Source organism: Pipistrellus kuhlii, unplaced genomic scaffold, assembly GCF_014108245.1.
Source record: "Pipistrellus kuhlii isolate mPipKuh1 unplaced genomic scaffold, mPipKuh1.p scaffold_m20_p_10, whole genome shotgun sequence".
In the NCBI taxonomy this organism is placed as follows: Eukaryota; Metazoa; Chordata; class Mammalia; order Chiroptera; family Vespertilionidae; genus Pipistrellus; species Pipistrellus kuhlii.
The window spans coordinates 25,520,897-25,540,515 of NW_023425405.1; the positions used below are offsets into that span (position 1 = coordinate 25,520,897).

At 41.9% G+C, this 19,619-nt stretch overlaps 1 protein-coding gene across 1 annotated transcript; it reads left to right on the top strand.

Moving 5' to 3' along the window:
* The first annotated feature begins 6,280 nt into the window (after positions 1–6,280).
* On the top strand, positions 6,281–14,615 carry TOMM7 (translocase of outer mitochondrial membrane 7). Its single transcript, XM_036429195.2, has 3 exons — positions 6,281–6,462; positions 9,537–9,585; positions 14,386–14,615. Exons 1-3 carry the CDS (start codon positions 6,360–6,362, stop codon positions 14,399–14,401), a joined length of 168 nt encoding a protein of 55 aa, XP_036285088.1. The 5' UTR covers positions 6,281–6,359; the 3' UTR covers positions 14,402–14,615.
* Positions 14,616–19,619: the final 5,004 nt, after the last annotated feature.

The following is a 19,619-nucleotide window of genomic DNA, read 5'->3' on the forward strand; positions in this document are numbered from 1 at the left end:
CTCCCCCGGGGGGGCAGCCCTGGAGTTTGTCCTGGTGGAACCCGGGGCTCAGATGTTCTCCCAAGACTGGCCTGCCACGCTGGAAATGCTACCCGCTCCCGCAGGGTTCACCCTAGACCTTTATTAAAGCCCAGCCACCGTGGCCACGGGAGGCCAGCTGTGGCGGGAGAGTGGGCGAAGTTACCCCGTTTGCTGCCACCACCGTCCTGACCCGGCCCCGCAGGGAAGCTCAGAGGTTCCAGACCTGGAGCAGCCGCTTCCTAACCTGCCTGCGCCCGGTCATCGGACCCTGGGCGCGCCGTGCGCCCCGAACCAGGACACCGCCCCGGCCTCGGCGCCCCCGCCCGGGGAGGCCAGTCCTCGAAATGCTAAGCTTTCCACGAAAAGACGGTCTCAGCTCCCCGTGGGCCGAGCCCTGGGGCGTCGGGGCCACCGGCAGGAGAGGTGCCAGGCTCCTGGGCACTGGGGAAAGGGGGCCCGAGGCGCCACGAGGGAGCGTCCCGGGGAGGGAGCGATGCCAGCACCGCGATGGGGACCCCACCCAAGTGGGCTCCATCCCTGGAGCTGGCAGCGTCCCTCCCGAGGGGTCCCTGAGCTGAAGCCGATCCCCGATCTTGGCGGCACAGACGGGACAGGCCCGGGACGACAAGGGCACCCCTAGCCTAGGGTTATCGGGGAGACCCCACGGCCACGTGGCCGCCCCGGCGTCGAACCAGTCGGGAGCCACTTACCCAAGTCGCGCGCCGCGGCCGAAAGGGGAGGGCGCCGGAGGAACCAAGTTTAAAAGGGGCCTGAGCTGTCAGCGCCGGAGGCAGCCAACCAAAAAGTTGCCCCAGTGCCCCTCCCGGCCCAGCATCCGCCCCACCCAGCACCCCCGCCCCTCCGGGAGGCCTCGCGTGCCCCCTGCCGGGCGGCCTGAGACTGCAGACTCCATCCGGAGAATCCATCCCTGACCCCTCCCTGGGTGTGGTGTCCATTTACCTCCCTGCAGGTTCCATGCAGCGCCCGACATTCAAATAATGTTAGGTATCCGCCGCGCCCCGAATATCTATGCCTTTCTTCCCTGGGGTGGCTGCTGGTCACACAAGCCCTGGGGGACGGACGGGGCCCTCCCCAGCCTCGCTCTCACACGGTGGCGTTTTATGTTTAACCTGCCCTTGGAATTTTGACATTTGGGGCTTCCTAGAAACTGGAGAGCTTGAGATCATTTTGGTTGGAGACTGTTCAGCAGGTATGTATAGAGAGCAGACTCTGCCAGGCGTTGGGGTGTGAAGTTCAATGACAAACTGCCCCTGGTCTTTTTTTTTTTTTTTTTTTTTTTAATATATTTTATTGATTTTTCACAGAGAGGAAGGGAGAGAGATAGAAAGCCAGAAACGTCGATGAAAGAGAAACATCGACCAGCCGCCTCCTGCACATCCCCCACCGGGGATGTGCCTGCAGCCAACGTACATGCCCTTGACTGGAATCGAACCGGGACCCCTCAGTCCGCAGACAGACGTTCTACCACTGAGCCAAACCGGTTTCAGCGGACCCTGTTCTTAAAGAACAAAGTGAGGTCCATCTGCTGACAGGAGCCCACATAGGGTGCCAGGGACACACTCAAAGAAGCCAGCCCGTTGGGGGGTGGGGGCTGGGGGAAAGGGGACAGGGGGATCAGTGAAGGCTTCTCGCTGGAGAGGGTACCTACACTGGAGGTAGCCTTCCCAGGAGGAAGCTGACAGCACATCCAACATAGGCGAGGGGGATCAGAGGCCAAGGGAGTTGAAGAGCCAGAGTAGAAGGGATTTGATAGGTCATGCAGTGGTTCTCAACCTTTCTAATGCCGAGCCCCTTTGGGGGTCACCTCATGTTGTGGTGACCCCCAACCATAAAATTATTTTCCTTGCTACTTCGTAACTGTAATTTTGCTACTGTTATGAATCGTAATGTAAATATCTGTGTTTTCCGATGGTCTTCCGATGACCCTGCTAGCGGTTCTCAACCTGTGGGTCCTTTTCTCTGGGGGAGTAGACTGGCCTTAGGCTCTTCTCCCATGGCAGAGTTGTCATGGTGATAAAATAGAAACTCCATGAGGACTCCTCACGGAATCCCCAGAATTCTGCCTCATTAGTGCCGGGGTAAGTGGGAAATGACTCAGGGAGAGAGATGTGCCATTTATCCTCCATTTGCGTTTATAGTTGGGTATACCCAATACAGCTCTTCTAGGCTCACATGGTACCTAGCAGTGGTGGGGTCTTACCCAGGCCACCTTGAGTGTGCCTTTATCCCTGCATTCCCAGTCCTTGGTCTCTAGGGCTTGGTGCCGTCCGTGGATGTCCCCTCTTAGTGTGTATTTGCCGTCCTTTTTAGAGCAGGCATCCCAGGGCATCAGGTGTTGGGCACCTCTCTGCTGGTAGACCCCCCCTCCCCTCCCCCGCTCGCGTCCCCCCACTCCTCACCCACACGTCTGACCCTGTTTCTCTGCAGAGGAACTTGTGTTGGATAATGCCTCTAGCCTCTGCCCACACGCTCCTCATTCCCTTCCAGAAGAGAAGACATTCCAATAAAATCCTGTGCTGACATGATTTTGGAGAGCAGGCAAACCGGGGTAGGCTTGTTGGCGTCCCTCCCCTGCCTGTCCCTGTTCCCAGTGAAACAGGCCAAGATTCTGCCCTTCTCTGATGGGAGGGGAGACAGGGGACAAGAAGTGATCACGTGGAGGAGCCCCTCCCCTGTACCCCTGCGTTTTTTCCCATAGTCCACACCAAGTGGGAGATTGTTTCTCATTAACCCTGCAGTAACGTGATCTTGTATTGACCTCCAAGGACTCATCTTTCTCAAAGAACAGCAAATCCATTACAAAGATGTTGTTAGCTGTGAGGATTCACGTTCTTTTTCCTCCCCTCAGTGCCCGGGGCCAGTATAAGAAAATGGTCACTCCAGGTCTGGACTGAGAAGGGGGACAGAACGGACAGCTCTAAAGATTCCATCTTATCAGTTGGAAAGCTAACACTTTAATTTCCATTCCGTGTCTTATGCCTGAGTGGGTTCTGTGCACGGAAGGGAAGGAAGCACATTATGTATGGCCCTTCCCAAACCCTGCAGTTGCCTGATCCTAAGACTCCCTGGTTCTCTACGGACTAGCATTAGACATAGCGAGGGTGTTTGCTTTTGCAAATTAATGGGCCCATTCATTCTCTTGTCTTTGTGTTTAGTGCAAATTTATTGTGTTATTGTAGTGTAGAGTCAGAAGATAAAGCAACGACTGACATTATGATTTTAATGATCACTCCAGTTGGGTAACATTTTAATTGGTGTCATTGGGCTGTTTGCCACATGCGGGGTTTCGGCCCAGCAGCCTGCCTTTTCCAAGCAGCTGTAGGCTTGTTTTCAAGCCAAGAGAGAATGTCTGCCCTCCCTGGGGCATATTGGTTTTATCTGCCTAAATAAACGGTTGCTGATCCATGAGGAACAGAGACTGTGCAGAAAAGTCTCTGGAAGCCCCGGAATACAGACCCCCACTTGGGTGCAAACATACTTTTTTTCCTTTTTAATCCTCCTCCGAGGATATTTTTTCATTGATTTTTAGAGAGTGTGGAAGAGTGAGGAAAAGACAGAGAGAAATTTTGATGTGAGAGAAACACATTGATTGGTTACCTCCTCCATGAGCCCTGACCAGAGCCTGGGCTGGGAAGGATTCTGCAATCAGCTATGTGCCCTTGATTGGAATCAAACCCAGGACTTTGCAGTTGACAGGCTGACACACTATCTGCTGAGCCAAACCAGCCAGGGCCAGACATTTTTTTAAATTCCCTCTCAGGTTTTTTTTTTTTTTTTTTTTAAACCAGAGTGCTGTGGGTCACAATACTTCTAAGAAATATATGATAAAGTAATATTAAAAAAAGAAATATATGAATTTATAGTGTAAAGTAGAATTCTATTTAATTACACATTCAATAAATTAAATATGCCACTTTTATTGATAAGAGTAATCTGGTTTGTTGTACAATAATTAAAATAGAAACATACTTTAATGCCACATCTTTCTGCAACTAACCTCTCATTTCATTGTTTCTCTTTGTAGCAAAACTCCTCAAAAGCATTGTCTATGCTTGCCTCCAATTCCTCTTCTCTCTTTTTCTTTTTTTTTCCCCCCTCTGAATTGAATTATATTGGGCAGCCTTTGAAATGGTCCCCAGGGCCCCTTCTCCTGTTATGTATGTATGTCCTTGGGTGATTCCCAACCCCTTGAGTGCTGCCTGGGCCTAGTGAATTTCTTTTTTAAGGAATAGAATCAGCAAACGTGATGGGATGGCATATGAAAAGATGCTTCACATCACAGGTCATTAGGGAATTACAAACTAAAACAATAATAATATACTGTTATACTTTATTAGAATGGCTAAATTCCAAAACACTGATATCATCAATTGCTGGTGAGGATGTAGAACATCCATGCAAAAACTTGCAGATATTTATCATAGCTTTATTCACAATTGCCAAAAGCTTGCAAACAACCAAGATGTCCTTCAATGGGTGAATGGATAAATGAACTGTACATCCAGATGATGGAATATTGTTCTGTGCTAAAAAGAAATGTTCAGTCCTTATTCCTGGTGGCCAAGACATGGAAACAACTAAAGTGTCCTGTGATAAGAGGACTGGATAAAGAATTGTGGTACACATACACAATGGAATACTACTCAGCCATAAGAAAGGATGAAATAGCGCCATTTGCAACAATATGGATGGACCTTGAGAACATTATGCTAAGCGAAATAAGTCAGTCAGGCCGAAACTCATTTGGCTCAGTGGATAGAGTATCGGTCTGCGGACCAGGTTCAATTCCGGTCAAGGGCATGTACATTGGTTTCGGGCACATCCCCAGTAGGAGGTGTGCAGGAGGCAGCTGGTCGGTGTTTCTAGCTCTCTATCCCTCTCCCTTCCTCTCTGTAAAAAAACAATAAAATATATATATTAAAGAAAAGAAATAAGTCAGTCAGAAAAAAGCTAAGAACCATATGATTGCACTTATATGTGGGATATAAAACTGAAACTTGTGAACACAAACAGCAGCATGGTGGTTGCCCGAGGGAAGGGGTTATGGGGGAGAAAGTGGTCCTAATATAAGGTGACAAGAGAAGATATGACTTGGGTGGAGGGTACATGGTGCAATCTACAGATCTTGTAACATAGAAACCTACATGTTCATGTTGACCAATATCATTCCAATAAGTTTAATAATAAAAAATAAAAAAGCTCTATCAAGAAAAGACATGGAGAGAACTTAAATACACATTATGAAGTGAAAGAAAGCCAATCCCAAAAGTTTATCTACTGTGGGGACCGGTTTGGCTCAGTGGATAGAGTGTCGGCCTGCAGACTGAAAGGTCCTGGGTTCGATTCCGGTCAAGGGCATGTACATTGGTTTCGGGCGCATCCCCAGTAAGGGGTGTGCAAGAGGCAGCTGATCGATGATTCTCTCTCATCGATGTTTCTAACTCTCTATCCCTCTCTCTTCCTCTCTGTGAAAAATCAATAAAATATATTAAAAAAAAAGTTTATCTACTGTGTGATTCCAAGTATATGACATTTTGGAAAAGGCAAGCATTTAGTTTAATCGTGTGTGTTGCTCCAGGACAATGGAAAGAGTTCTTTTATCACAGCTTGAGGAAAATAGTCTCAAATTGGCCAATTCCACAGTGTTAATACAGTCACTGGGGATATAATGCCTGTAGTCTATTTAGGAAGAATGTCACATAAGTAAGTATTGATAAATCAACCAGAGAGTTGGCGGCACCATGAGGAAGTGCTCATCTTGCCCGGACAGGGGCCAGGAGCAGAACAAGGAAGATCACCCCTTGGATGGACTTAAAAAAAGGGGGTGTGGGAAGGCATTTCTGGCAGAGGCGACGGCAAGAGGTAAGAGAGAATATGGTGCCTTCAAGGAACAATGGATCTTTAATCTCTTCTCCTAAAACCCAGTCCTTCTGAATATAATGCTTCTTCCATGTCGCGCAGGGGACACGCGGAGATGCACTTGAAAAAAAATGGAGAAGCCTGTGAACAGAGGAGGGCGGAAAGAACGATGCCTCCAGAATCCAGCCATCGGCGAAAGGAGGCCATTCCTAAACCTGGAGGTGAACTTGAGCCTCGGACAGCCAGGAGACTCGACCACGCATGCGCCTTTGGTTGACAGCGCCGCGGCGGGCGCGAGGCGTGGTCCGGGCGATGAGTTACGACCTCTGCTGGCGGCGCTCACGACTCGTGCCGTAAAAGTCGGCGCGCGGCGCCTGCGCGCACTCCTCTCTTTCTCCGGAGGAGAGAGGACTTCCGCCGCGGTCGTGTGTGCTCGCAGCGCCGCCGGGGCCGTCACCATGGTGAAGCTGAGCAAAGAGGCCAAGCAGAGGCTGCAGCAGCTCTTCAAGGGCGGCCAGTTCGCCATCCGCTGGGGCTTTATCCCGCTCGTGATTTACCTGGGTCAGTGGGCGAAGAACTTGTGAGGAGACAGGAGGGCGGGGAGTGCGGAGGCTGCGACTCCATGGTTGGCTCCTGGGGCCGGGAGGGAAACGTGACCTCGCCGTGTCACGCTTCAGGTCCCTTTGAGGCTGTCGGGTCCGGTGGGGTCGGTCCACCCTGAGGGCGAGTCCCTGTTCGACCTTTCAGTGTTTTCATGGTCTGTCAGAGGCCACGCAGCCCCTCCTCCCATTCTGCGTGTGCCTCGGCGAAGCGGAGGTGACATGCTTTGCAGGTTTGTTGGGAGAGTCAGACTGAGCGAGAGTTAGACGAACGAAGGAACATTGTGTGAAAGCGACACACTGCACTCTTGGGCACCAGGTGGGTTGTCAGGGGGTTCGTTCTCACCTGTCCAGGTGAGCCTGGCGAGACAGAGGCCTGTGGACGCGGACACGCCACAGCCCGGAAGCGCGATGATGACAGTAGTAGTTGGATGCCAGGTGCTTCCTAAGCTGCACCACGAAGGGCGGGGGTGATTTTTCTTATGGAACCCATTGTACAGGCGAGGAAGCCGAGCCGCAGAGAAGTTTGGTTCCTTGCCAGAAGGCCACATAGCTAAGAGGGGGAGCTGTGAACTCAGGCCATCAAGGCCCATACTTAAAAACAATAAATATATTTTATTGATTTTTTTACAGAGAGGACAGGGATAGAGAGTTAGAAACATCGATCAGCTGCCTCTTGTACACCTCCTACTGGGGAGGTGCCCGCAACCAAGGTACATGCCCTTGACCGGAATCGAACCCGGGACCCTTCAGTCCCCAGGCGACGCTCGTCCACTGAGCCAAACCAGTTAGAGCAAGGCCCATCCGCTTAACCTTTATGCCATACTGCAAAGATCTGTAAGTGCTCAGGCATTTATTTTTCATCGAGGGCTACACATTGGGACTTTATCTTGGGTCTTTTTTTTCTTTTTTTTTTTCTGTTTACTCCTAATTGCCTGACTCAGGCACCATGGTGGGAAGAGACAGCCGCAGCGCTGCTGTCTGTTTGAGCATAACGTTTGACATTTTCTAAAACTCAGTTCCACTTTTCAAAATCCAATGATTTTAGCTTCCTATTTGTTTTAGGTGCCTCGCCTAAGAGTGCAAGAGCCTTTGATTAGGCTGGACGTTCCCCAAGAATTGCAAGCCAACTGATAATCTGGGAATACTTAAGTATTCAGGGCTTAAAAAGGATATTTTTTCCGCCCTTATTTTGAATACATTTTTTAAAAGAAGTATTACTTTTCCAGATTTTAGTGACTTTGTATAAGTATCGAGGATTAAATAATTGACAGCTTACTGTTGCAGTCTATGCTGTTACCCCTCTTCCCGACTTTCAAATGGTAGAAGGGCCCAGTTTGGCTGGTGGAACAGTGGGCCCAGTTCTCTTTTTAGCTAAGAAAGGCGGTTGGGCTTTGATTCTCCCCCTCCATTGTGCCATTTTCTTTTTCCATTGTGTATGTGGGGTCCTGTTGTAGTCTGCTCTTGGTCTCTGTCCCATGGTTTCTTTGCTGCTTTATAAGTCTTTTCATCTACCTTTTTCTCTTTTTGAGATTCCTTTTCTACTTCCCAGAAAGCTGTAGCTGGTTGCTACAATGTGTGCATCAAGGGCTCTGGTCTGAAGAGTAGATAATGCTTTTCTTCTTCATCCTAGAATTTGTTTTCCTTTTCGTGCACACTGGCTGTATTTTTTTTTTTTTTTAGGATTACCATTGTGGTATTTTCACCCTAGGATCCAACACAGGTTGAGATTGATGTTGAGGCTATTTTTTCAGTACTTCTTGTTAATGGCCTTTTTTCCTACACTATATAAATTTATGTCTAACCTAGTTTCCAGGTTGTTTCTTTTACTTTTCCATGTCACCTCTCACTAATACCTGCTATTGTAGATTAATTTTCTTGTGTAGTTTAGTTAAAACATATTTTTTTTTTAGGATTTCAGGGAGTATAGTGGGATTATAGTGCTGTAAAATCGGACATGATAGAAAATCAATTTGGACATTTACCAACAAAAATATTTTAATGAGCCATCTGTCAGAGGCTCTGACTACCTTTGTTCCATGTTATCTTTTTAAGGACGCATTTGTAGAATGAACAGCCTTGGAAAATAGTATTTTCCTCCAGAACAAAGAGGAGAAATGCTTACTGCCCATTATAAAAGATTCTGGTTCCCTAAATGCAGGGTTGTCTCCAATATGAAGGTACTCTGACTACAGCTGTATCTGGGAATAATAAATTGTTCTTTGTTTCTGACTAGGAATATGGCAGACAAGTTTGTTGTCTTTAAAAGAGAGATAAAATTTCATACCCCTCATAGTTCTTGACACCAACTCTAATTTTAATCAGTTATTTCAGCAAATTAATATGTTGCCCTATTAATTAATAAACATTTTTAAAAATTTTTGTTAATCCTTGCCTGAGGATATTTTTCCCATTGATTTTTAGAGAGAAAGGGAGAGAGAGAAACATTCATGGTGAGAGACACATTATTGGTTGCCTCCTACACCCACCCTGAATGGGGGCCTGGGATCAACCTGTAATCCTTGACCAGGAGAATCAAACCTGAGACCCCTTGGTATATAGGCTGACACTCTACCATTGAGCCACCCTGGCCAGTGCTAATAAACATTTTAAATGGTAAATGGTTTATTTAATCATACTTGTAATAAGAATGTTGACTTGATTAGATTAAACAAAACGGAATGTTAAGGTTTATTTAACATCATGCTTATAATAAGAATATACTTTTAATTGGGTTATTAAATAACAACTTGAATATGTTTTATAATGAAAGATAGTACATGCTTCTGCTTTTAGCTCATGTGCTAAATTGTGTGATAATAGGAAAAAGTTTGTCTTCCCTACTGATTGGTTCTAGCCATAATAGGTTAGAATCTGTTCTGTAGCATAGGAAAATCGAGATAAAGCTGGTAGATTGGGATATCATTCCAGCTACCCTAGGTTATTGAAAAAGAAAGTCTTGATTGTAAATGTTTTGTCTTTCGGGTTTTTAATTAGTATTCTTTTTTTTTTCCTCTCCTTTCCCCGCTCTCTTAGGATTTAAGAGGGGTGCAGATCCTGGAATGCCTGAACCAACTGTTTTGAGGTACTGTTATAAATAAACATTTCAGGTCAAATGTTCATATGTTAGTACTGAGTCACTGGGAAGCAGAAGAGTAGTAGTGGTAGGCATTGTAATGGAACTTTATCAGTTGTTATAGTTTTGGGCTGTTGGAATACTGCAGCATTTTGCAGACCAGTTTAGCTTGTTAGCAAGTAAGTACTTTCTCTCCCCTTCCTAATTTTTATTAACTGTCTCATATAACCGTAATGAAGCGTATTTTTACTTAAAATTTTTTTAATCTTTATTGTTGAAAGTATTACAGATTTCCTCCTTTTTATCCCCCAGACTTCTTTCTCCCCACTTCCATTCCTTCACCCTACTATTGTTTGTGTCCACGGGTTATGCATGTAAGTTCTTTGGTTGACCTCTTTCCTCCCCCCACCCCCCACTTTCCCTCTAAGAATCCTCAGTATGTTGCAGTGAAGCATATTTTTTTTTAAAAAAAGCACTAATTTATCATTCTACCACTTTAAAAGGTAAACTGTTTTAAATTTCCCATATTTCCATCTTAACCTTATTCAGATAAATATAACCTTTTTATATCATTCTAATAAGAGTACGTAGTATTTTATTGTCTTCACCTAAAATTAGAGTTGACATCCCATATATTTTCCAGGTTTTGATTACTTAGGTATTTCAGTTTTTCAATATTTTACAAAATAATATATGAACATTTTTATGCACCTAGATTTTATAGATTTTGACTTATTTACTTTGATAAATTCTCATTGGATTAACAAGTCAATTATATGAGCACTTATGGCTCTAAAAATGCATTGTCAAGTTTCTCTCTCAGAAACAACCTTGCCAGTGTTTGATAAGCACTTGTGAAAATTACATACACGCATAGGTACAAAGGGTATATATATATATTCCTATACTGACACATGCATGTATATATTATATGTATACTTATATGTATACTTATATGTAAAGGCAGAATCTAGAACATACAGGTTTGTTCTATAGGAGGGACTGATGGTCTTGGCACTCTAATGGCCAGGATCCCTGTATAGTTGCTGTGGGATTTCAACTTGACCCTCTATTTTACAGACATTTCATGTGGATTGCCCTAACAGACTTATATCAGCCATTCTAGGTCTACAGTTTCTTCAAACTCCTTCTTGAAGCCATTTTTTTCCAGAATGGGCAGAAAATAATAATGGCAATATTACTGTCACTTAACAATGTGTCACTGTTTCAGGTGCTTTATATATAATATTTCTAATTATTCCTTCAGTTCTTTGGAGAAGGTCACAGTTGGTAGGTGGTGGAATACTAGTATGTGTGTCTCCAAAGCCTACACTCTTTCCACTGGGTCACATGGCCTCCCTCAGATGATCTTACCTCTTAATGTAATTAGCACAGTGCCATCTGATAGGACTTTCCTCTACCCTCTCTGCCTTATCAGCCTCATATAAGAGGAAAGGGTCTTTTTCCTTGTTCAACTTGTCCATTTCTGCAGTTAATTCTCTTTTCCCTAACGAAGTGCTTTAATAAATGGTCTTCATTCACTGCTACCTTTCTTTACTTCCCTCCCTCCCTTTAACCTCATATGGTTAACCTTTATGCTATGGCTTGTTAAAACTACTTTCAGAGATCACTACTAAGATCCTTTTTCCTTAGCCTTTACTCTTTGAACTGCCATTTCCTTTTTTTTTTTTTTTTTAAAATGGGCACTTGAGATAATGTGTTTGCTATTTACTAGCTGATTGACCTTAGACTAGTTGTTTCCTTAGAGAAATGTTACCTTAAGAGACGTTATCAGAGATGGGCGACTGGGTCAGAATGTGGGAACATTTTTCTAAGCACTGGAAATTGCTAACTGATATCTTTCCTAAAGAGGCTAGTAACCTTTCTAAAATGAAGTTTCCTCTTTTATAAGATGGGCATAATACTAGTTCTTATGATTGCCATGAGGCTTGATTAAGAATACTATATGTGAAGTATTAACAGTACTTAGCAAGTAATATGTGCGCAATAAACTGTTAGTAGTGATTTTTAATAATTTTTGTGTCATCTTCTTTACCTCATTTCTTTAAAAAAATATTTTTATTGATTTCAGAGAGGAAGGGAGAGAGAGAGAAATATCAATGATGAAGTGAACCTCCTGCACACCCCACACTGGGGATGGAGCCCACAGCCTGGGCATGTGCTCCGACTGGGAATTGAACTGTAACTTCCTGGTTCATAGGTTGATGCTCAACCATTGAGTCATGCCAACTGGGCCTTTACTTCATTTCTTTCTCCTATGGTAGGGGTGTCGAACTCAATCAGAGAAGGGGCCAAAATCTAAAATCCAGCCTAAATCTCGGGCTGAATGGTTTACTGAACAGTCATAAACTGTCATTGTGATGGAAACGCAGCGGAGTGCAGTGATGACAGCGCAGTGCGGGCCACATTGCAAGGCCTGGCGGGACGGATTTGGCCCGCGGGCCTTGTGTTTGACACATGTGTCCTATGGGAACAATGCTCTAGCTGCAAGATAGTGTTTGCCAATTCCAGAATGAACTATGTATTTTTATGCCTTTGTCCATGTATTTGTGCTCCCTCTGCCTGGAATGCTCCTTCCCCTCCATTTCCACTTGAAAATGTACTTCTAGAAAAGCCCAATCTCAAATGTCATCTATTCCCTAAATCATTTTCTCCTTCTTCTAGCTGAAGCTCGCTGTTTTTGTGTTCCCATAGTATTCTGTCATTCTCTGCTTATATTATAGTTGTTGTGTATTTACATTATAGTATTTTGTCCTATAAGTACCTAAAGTAGCTGCCAACAAGAGTTGCATTCATTAATCAGTCAGCTCACCCTGACTTCTTGGGCTTTTTGCTTCTTGTGGTAACCTTTTAGACTGGACATGCATGCTGGAAAATAGCATTTTTGTGTGTGTCCCAAGTGATCTGGGATCCAGAGGTGGGGATAGAATGTGCCCTTTGGTAGTACTTTTTGGTTTCATTTATCCCATCAAGAGTTGATCCTGGTTGCAAACTAGATGGAGCAATCGCCCCTTGCTTTTTCATTTCTTCACCTTAGTGTCTTCTCAGTGCTCCTTTCTGGTGCTGACTCTCTTTTCTATCATTATGGGCATCTCTGGTTTCCTTCCAGGAGAATCTGTGTTTAGGAAAGAATTGACGAAATGTCTGAAGAGAATTACCCAGTTATAGCATATCATATACTGTGCTGTTTGCCCTGGGAGACTGCCTAGTTTGTATCCTGAAAGAAACAATGATAGCTGCTGGGGTTTTACTAACGTAAAATTTATTGTTTATTAACATAAAGTTTATTGTTTATGTATGAATTTAATTATGCAATACTTACATAAATAATAATAGTTCATGATTTACTGGTCTGTTTTCTTTGCTAATTAGTTGGGTTCCTTGAAATGAGGAAAATATTTGTTTTTATGCACCTCTCCCAGGATGATGCATGGCATGTGGTAAAAAATGTTGCTTGATACGCATTTAAAATGCAGTTTTTTAATGAATGAGGGCAATATTTTAGTAGAACATTATTTAGGTAAAATATGTTAAAGCTAAGGTTAGTTAAGAGAATTATTGTTCCCATTATCTGTATAAAGCCAAGGAAAATTTTCTTTTTTCTTTATTTTGGATGCTCATTACCATTGAGGAGGAGATCTTAGTAGATGAGTAATTTATTTTCATATCTTAACTGCATTCATAAATAGTTGGTATTTAATGGGAGATTTTAATACACTCTTGAAAATTGGAACTAGAAGGTAGTTCATTTTTTCTCAGACAAAGGAAAAAATACTTTAAAAAATTTGGCTCAGTGGATAGAGCCTCGGTCTGTGGACTGAAAGGTCCCAGATTCAATTCCAGTCAAAGGCATGTGTACCTTGGTTGCAGGCACATCCCCAGTGGGGGGTGTGCAGGAGGCAGAGGATCAATGTTTCTCTCTCATCAATGTTTCTAACTCTTTCTCCCTCTCCTTTCCTCTCTGTTAAAAGTCAAAATATATTTTAAAAAATTTTACAGAATGCTCAAATTGTCATTATGTGGTATAATTTTATTGTCATATTATTAAGAATCACCTATTTAATCAATAAGATTTAGAAGTAAAACACCTCTTATCTCTTTTCTGGATCCTCTTGTTTAGTCAGCAAATGATTCAGGAGTTTGGGCTAGTTAGTGGGTGGAATGTTTGGGGTAAGAATTAGGTGAGGCAGAAATGAAAGCCGATTCCTTTTGGGATGTGTGTGGGCTAATGGTTAAGAGCACCTGGGTCACATCCCACTCTACCACTAACAATATCAAAGCCTCAGTTTCAACTTCTTTAAAATAGGGATCATAACTAAGATTTGTGAACTTTCTGTGTATTGTCTGACCCATTAAAAAGCATTCAATAAATGTTATTTTTTTTTAAATCAATCTTTATTGTTCATATTATTACAAAGGTAATAAATGTTATTTTTAATTTTATTGATGTTATATCTAATAATGTTACAGGTTTATTTTCTGGTTTTATCAGTCCTTCATGTTAATGAAAATTATTATATCTTTTATTGACCTCAACTTACATTTTCCTTTTTGCTTATATAACAGGTAACTACTGTCAAAACTAACAAAATTGTATTCTTTAAATATGGGTTTCTATGTTTGATTTTTTCTTTTGTTCAATGAGATTGATCTTTTTCTTCTAGTAACTGAATTTGGTAGACAAATAATCACTGACATGAATGTATAAAATCTTCTAGTTCTTAAGCTATGTTTAAGAAGTTTTTACTTTGGGGTTTAATTTCTTTCTCCTCTTCACAAACATTTTAGCTTACTTTGGGGATAAAGGACTGTTTGGTCATCTGGATTTGGAAGCAATCAATGGACAGTCACAACATGGAAGGTGTGCCCTCTGGCTGGCATAAGAGATGGGACATCGTTCACACGTTCACCAATTGAATGACACAGGGCTCTTCTCAAATGCATCTGTGGCAGAGTGGAACCTCTACTGACTTATTTATGGTAGACTGTATCAAAATAAATGTTTTTTAACAATGTTATGTGTTGAGTCCTTTTTGAATTGAACACAGTAGTACTGTTAAGTAAAAATTTAGCCTTTGAGTACTTTTTCAAAACAGGGAATCTGGCCTTAGCTGGTTTGGCTCAATGGATAGAGCATCGGCCTGTGGACTCAAGGGTCCCAGGTTCAGTTTCAGTCAAGGGCACATACCCAGGTTGCGGGTTCGATCCCCAGTGGGGGCATGCAGGAGGTAGCTGATCAATGATTCTCTGTCATTATTGATGTTTCTATCTTTCTCTCTTCCTCTCTGAAATCAATAAAAAACACACAACTGTTTTGTTTAAGAAAAAAAAAAGGACAAAACAGGGAATCTGTATTTGTGCCTAGATGCTGCCTTCAAAAGTTAGAGAAATTTCCAAGTTAATTTCTTAACACATGGATTCCAGTTTCCCTGTGTGTTGAATTGATAACTTCCTTGGAGTATTCTGAGGTAGTGGTAAACTGGCCCTTCCCTCCTGCACTGAATTGGAGTGCAGTTCTGATTAAAAGAAAGGGCTCTGTTGGAAATTGACGGGAATAGCTTTGGGGAGTGTATGTCTGATTTATTTGTGAATTAAATGTGAGTCTACGATTTCCCTCAGTGGTGCTCGAAAACGAGCTGGCTGGGCAAGAGCCCATTGAGAGCTATACAAAATAGTATCACTCCGTTTTCTGATAGAAGAAAGGACACTTACTGGCAACCAGTTTTCAGTTCTAGATCCTGGTTTCCTGGGGCTTGACCTGTATTAAGCCTATTTATATTTAGCTTTTTCCGTAATTCTATCAGAATAGATATACTTAGTTTTGGGAGTTGTAATTAATGTAGGAAAATAGGCTTGAAATAAGATGCTGTTTGGGAGGAGTCTATTGGTTTGAATGTTTTTAAATATCCCGTGTTCAAGTAGAGAATGACCATGAAAGTAATTTCAGGTGACTGGACTTGTCATTACCAGAAAGTCCTTGTTTCCATTGTAAAACCCTCTTAGCTATTTAAACTTATTTCCTCAAGCTTTGTTACCTTTGCCATGGAGATGTAGGAGACTATTGTTGAGGCTCATTGTTTATATAAGGAGAGTTTAGAAGTGGGATATTTGAGAAGAGCTAACTACAGGAAAACCATTTTTGGTAAGCACTTAATAGCTTCAACATCATGAATCTCAGCATGTATGATTTTGCTAAAAGAAAAAACTACCTCTTTGTTACAAAAAACAAGTTTTAGTTTTCAGTCCCATAGAATTGTTTACGATTGTGGCCTTTCCTTCTCCCCCTGCCTTTTTATCCCCTTTTTGTTTAGTGTTGTCAGTGGATTTTTTAGTTAGAATTTTGGTGTATATTTTCCCTTTCATATTCATATTTCTAGAAAATGAATAAAGCTATGGCAGGTGTACCTTTTGATAAAATTCTAACATGGATAGTAAACATAACTGGTTTTATATTTTAGGGGTTAACTTGTAGTTGTCTATAAAACCTAGAAGATTTTAAAGAAAGGAATCCAGAATTAAGTTGAAAGGGACCAGTCCTCATATCTCACATCTCAGGAAGCTAAGGAAGAGAGTTTATAGCTTATGTTCAAGACAGGGAAGGTCTGAGACTAGAAGACACTTTCATGTGTGTATATATCATATATTTGTGAACTACATTTTTATTGAATTTTAGGTTTTAGGGCAGTGAAATCCAACAAGCATTGGTCTCTGTTCTGCGTTGGACACTAGAGAATCCTTAAGATCATTCCTGCCCAGCTGGTGTAGCTCAGCTACAGAAAGTGTGGGTGGCATGAAATGACAAGAGGTTTTAGTAATTAATTCTGAAAGGATCAAATTAGTTTCTTATGGGAGTCATAATCTCTTGCCTTTAATTCTTCCTATTATACTGCTCCTTCTCCCCACCCTCCTCATTTACCTAGTTTTCTCATAAAGGTGAGGATCTAGTTGATTTGTTCACTGCTATATCCCTATCACTTAAAATAGTGCATGGCACATAGTGGGATCTCAATATTTGGTAGGCAAAGAAGTAGACAAATAATGTTAGATGCTACCAAAAAAATCTATGTTGCCATCCAATCTTGAACATTGTTTTATATATTTTGTCCAGTTTATGGCAGGAAGGCTAAGTCTAATACTGGCTATTCTGACATGGCTGAGGCCACTAGTCCAAGACAACTTATTTTTTAATTGGAACATTTGTTAATGAGAAATGGAGTTGGTATATATGCTTGGATTAGTCTTATTTTTCTTTTTCTTTTTTTGTTTTTGTTTTGTTATACTTTCTTTCAAGTAAAAAGAGGCTCTAATGAATAGTGTTGATGTGGGCGGGTGGCTAGATTATTAGAACTTTCAAATGCTTTGAGGAGAACTCCCACAAGTTATTTTACATTGAAAAGGTCTCCATAAAACTATTAAGTTTAATTTCTTTTAAAAGAGAAAGACTGCTCTCTGAAAGTCTATAGGAAATTCAGCGCACATCAATCTTTTTAAAAAAACTCAGTTGGAAGAAAGTATTATATATAACTATGGTTTTGCTTCTGTTTAGATGCCTACGATATGCATGGGTATATAAATGCTGGCAAATGAAATTGGTCCAATCTCAAACTTAAAGAAAAGTTTTTAAATACAATAAATTAGGATACATGGGGGCAAATAGAAAAGTTTTTTTTTTTAATGTTATGCACTTAGAATACTTGAGTTTTAAATGTATAAAGAATGTTTAACAATTGACATCTTTGCAGGTGACTGTAAATCACAGAGCTTAGAATTCTGTGAATACAGATTTATTTTAGATTTCTTAATGGCTGTCAGGCTAATATTGCAAATTGGAGAGTGCTAAATGTGTCTTTTTCTGCAAAAGCAGAGTCCTCTTAAAAGATTATTGCAGAAAAGGGCCTTGACAGTCAAATAGCCCAACATCCTCTGTGGCAACTTCTAAAATGGCTTCCAATGAGCCCAGTGTCCTGGTGTTCAGACATGTATTAGTCTACTAGCGCTGCCATAACAAAATAACCCACAGATGGGTGACTTAAATACAGAAATGTATTTTCTCATAGTAGAGGAAAGGCCAGAGGAGAAGCCAAATCCATTGACACCTTGATTTTGGGGAACAGTTTGTTGGGGGCTGTAGTTAGAGGCAGATAAGTTAGATGGAAGTAGACAATGGGGAGACTAAAGTGTCAGTTTGGATGACCTCTGATAGGCAATGGAGAGCTGTTATTATTTAGTTGAAAACTAAACTTGAAAGAGGAGCTATTATACAAGTGCATTTTATTGGAGCTAGAATTAAACATTATTAAATGCATTTTTTCAACAAGTTTATAATTAAAAATTCTATAACAGTATGTACTTACCATCTTCAAGGAACTCCCTGTGATGTTATGTTAATATTGAATATTTTTAACAGGATCATTCTCCAAAATTTAATTTTTTTCTTTTACTATTTGGATCTTGTGAATAATATATTGAAGGAAAGGAAGTAAAACACCTAAGAATATGCTATTTACATTTTTCTAATATTAATGAATAATTGCTTAAATGCTATGTGGATCAAGAGTTTATATAGAATTAGCAGAGTGAATAATGAAGGTGTCATTTTCATTATCATCCTCATCCTCATTACTATTATTTGAAATAAAGTTTCCCCATTATAAAGTATCATCTTTCATTAGCATGTCTTAAGAGTACAAAATTCTAACCTAAATATTTTTCTGCATTATGTATTTTATTTCCAGCATCACGATAATCTATTGAAGGATAATCTATAAGGGCTAACAGATGAATTGCATTATGTTAATATATCTGTTTGCTCAATACCCAAAAGCCTTTCCAGCAATTCTCTACATCACACTGCCATCCTAGGGCAGTAATCCCATGTTCTAACTAGCACCTTACCTGGGCTACAGAGCTCCTGCCAAGTTTTCTTCCCACTGAGGGACTTTCAAAAAGGATGACAGAACACTGGTGACCTTCCTGATTGGCTGCTCATGTTCTAGCATATGCTCTATTGAGGACATATGGCCTGAACAGGAAAGGGGCACACAGGACCACGCAGCTCTGTATTCAGTTATAATACCATTTGGTGAGCTGCCTCCCATCTAGGCTACTGTTTTCTTGATAACTTTCTGTGTAGTAAAGTGTTAGTTCATCAGGCCTGGGTTGTCCAAATTCCACACGTTGCAAAGGTCTTGGGATTGGTTCTTGACCATTCCTGAGAGATAACCTCTAAGCTCTTGGGATAAGAGTGTACTATTTGTGTACTTGGGGTCTTGGAACTTGCCAGATAGTTTATACCAACAATTTGATTTATGGTGAGCATCTGTTTATGTTCATCTGGAACCCTGGGCCACACTGTATCAGCTTGGCCTCTTGTGGGGACTGGAGACTTGAGTAGTTAAGGTCAGTCATGTGGGGGCTCCTAGTAGGCAGCACTTCACATGTTTCACACACCATTTCTGAGCGAATTAAGCAGTCTGTGACCACTGGGAGAGGACAGCTGGGAGCTTGTACCTGGTTTCTCCTGGACTCTGCCCTGTGAGCCTTTTTCCTTTTCTGATTTCAACCTGTACACTTACACAGTAATATGTAGTAAACCCTAATTACAAGTATAATAGCTTTTCTGAATGTGGTGAGTCTAGTGAGTCACGAAGCATGATGGTCTTAGGGACCCCAAACACTTTCCTATCACATGGCTTTCAACAATTTTAGTATTTATCTCCACTCTTCTTGAGAAGTTCGATGTCATTTTTATTTTTCTCTACAGACGGGAGTTCTGGCTTTAAAAAAAATATTTTACTATTTTTTTTTTCTTTTTTTACAGAGAGGAAGGGAGAGGGTGAGAGAATTAGAAATATCAATGAGAGAGAAATGTCAGTCAGCTGCCTCCTGTACACCCCCTCCTGGGGATGTTCCTGCAACCAAGTACATGCCCTTGACTGGAATTGAACCTGGGATCCTTGAGTCCATAGGCCGACGTTCTATCCACTGAGCCAAACTGGTTAGGGCTCTCTTTGTTTTTAAAT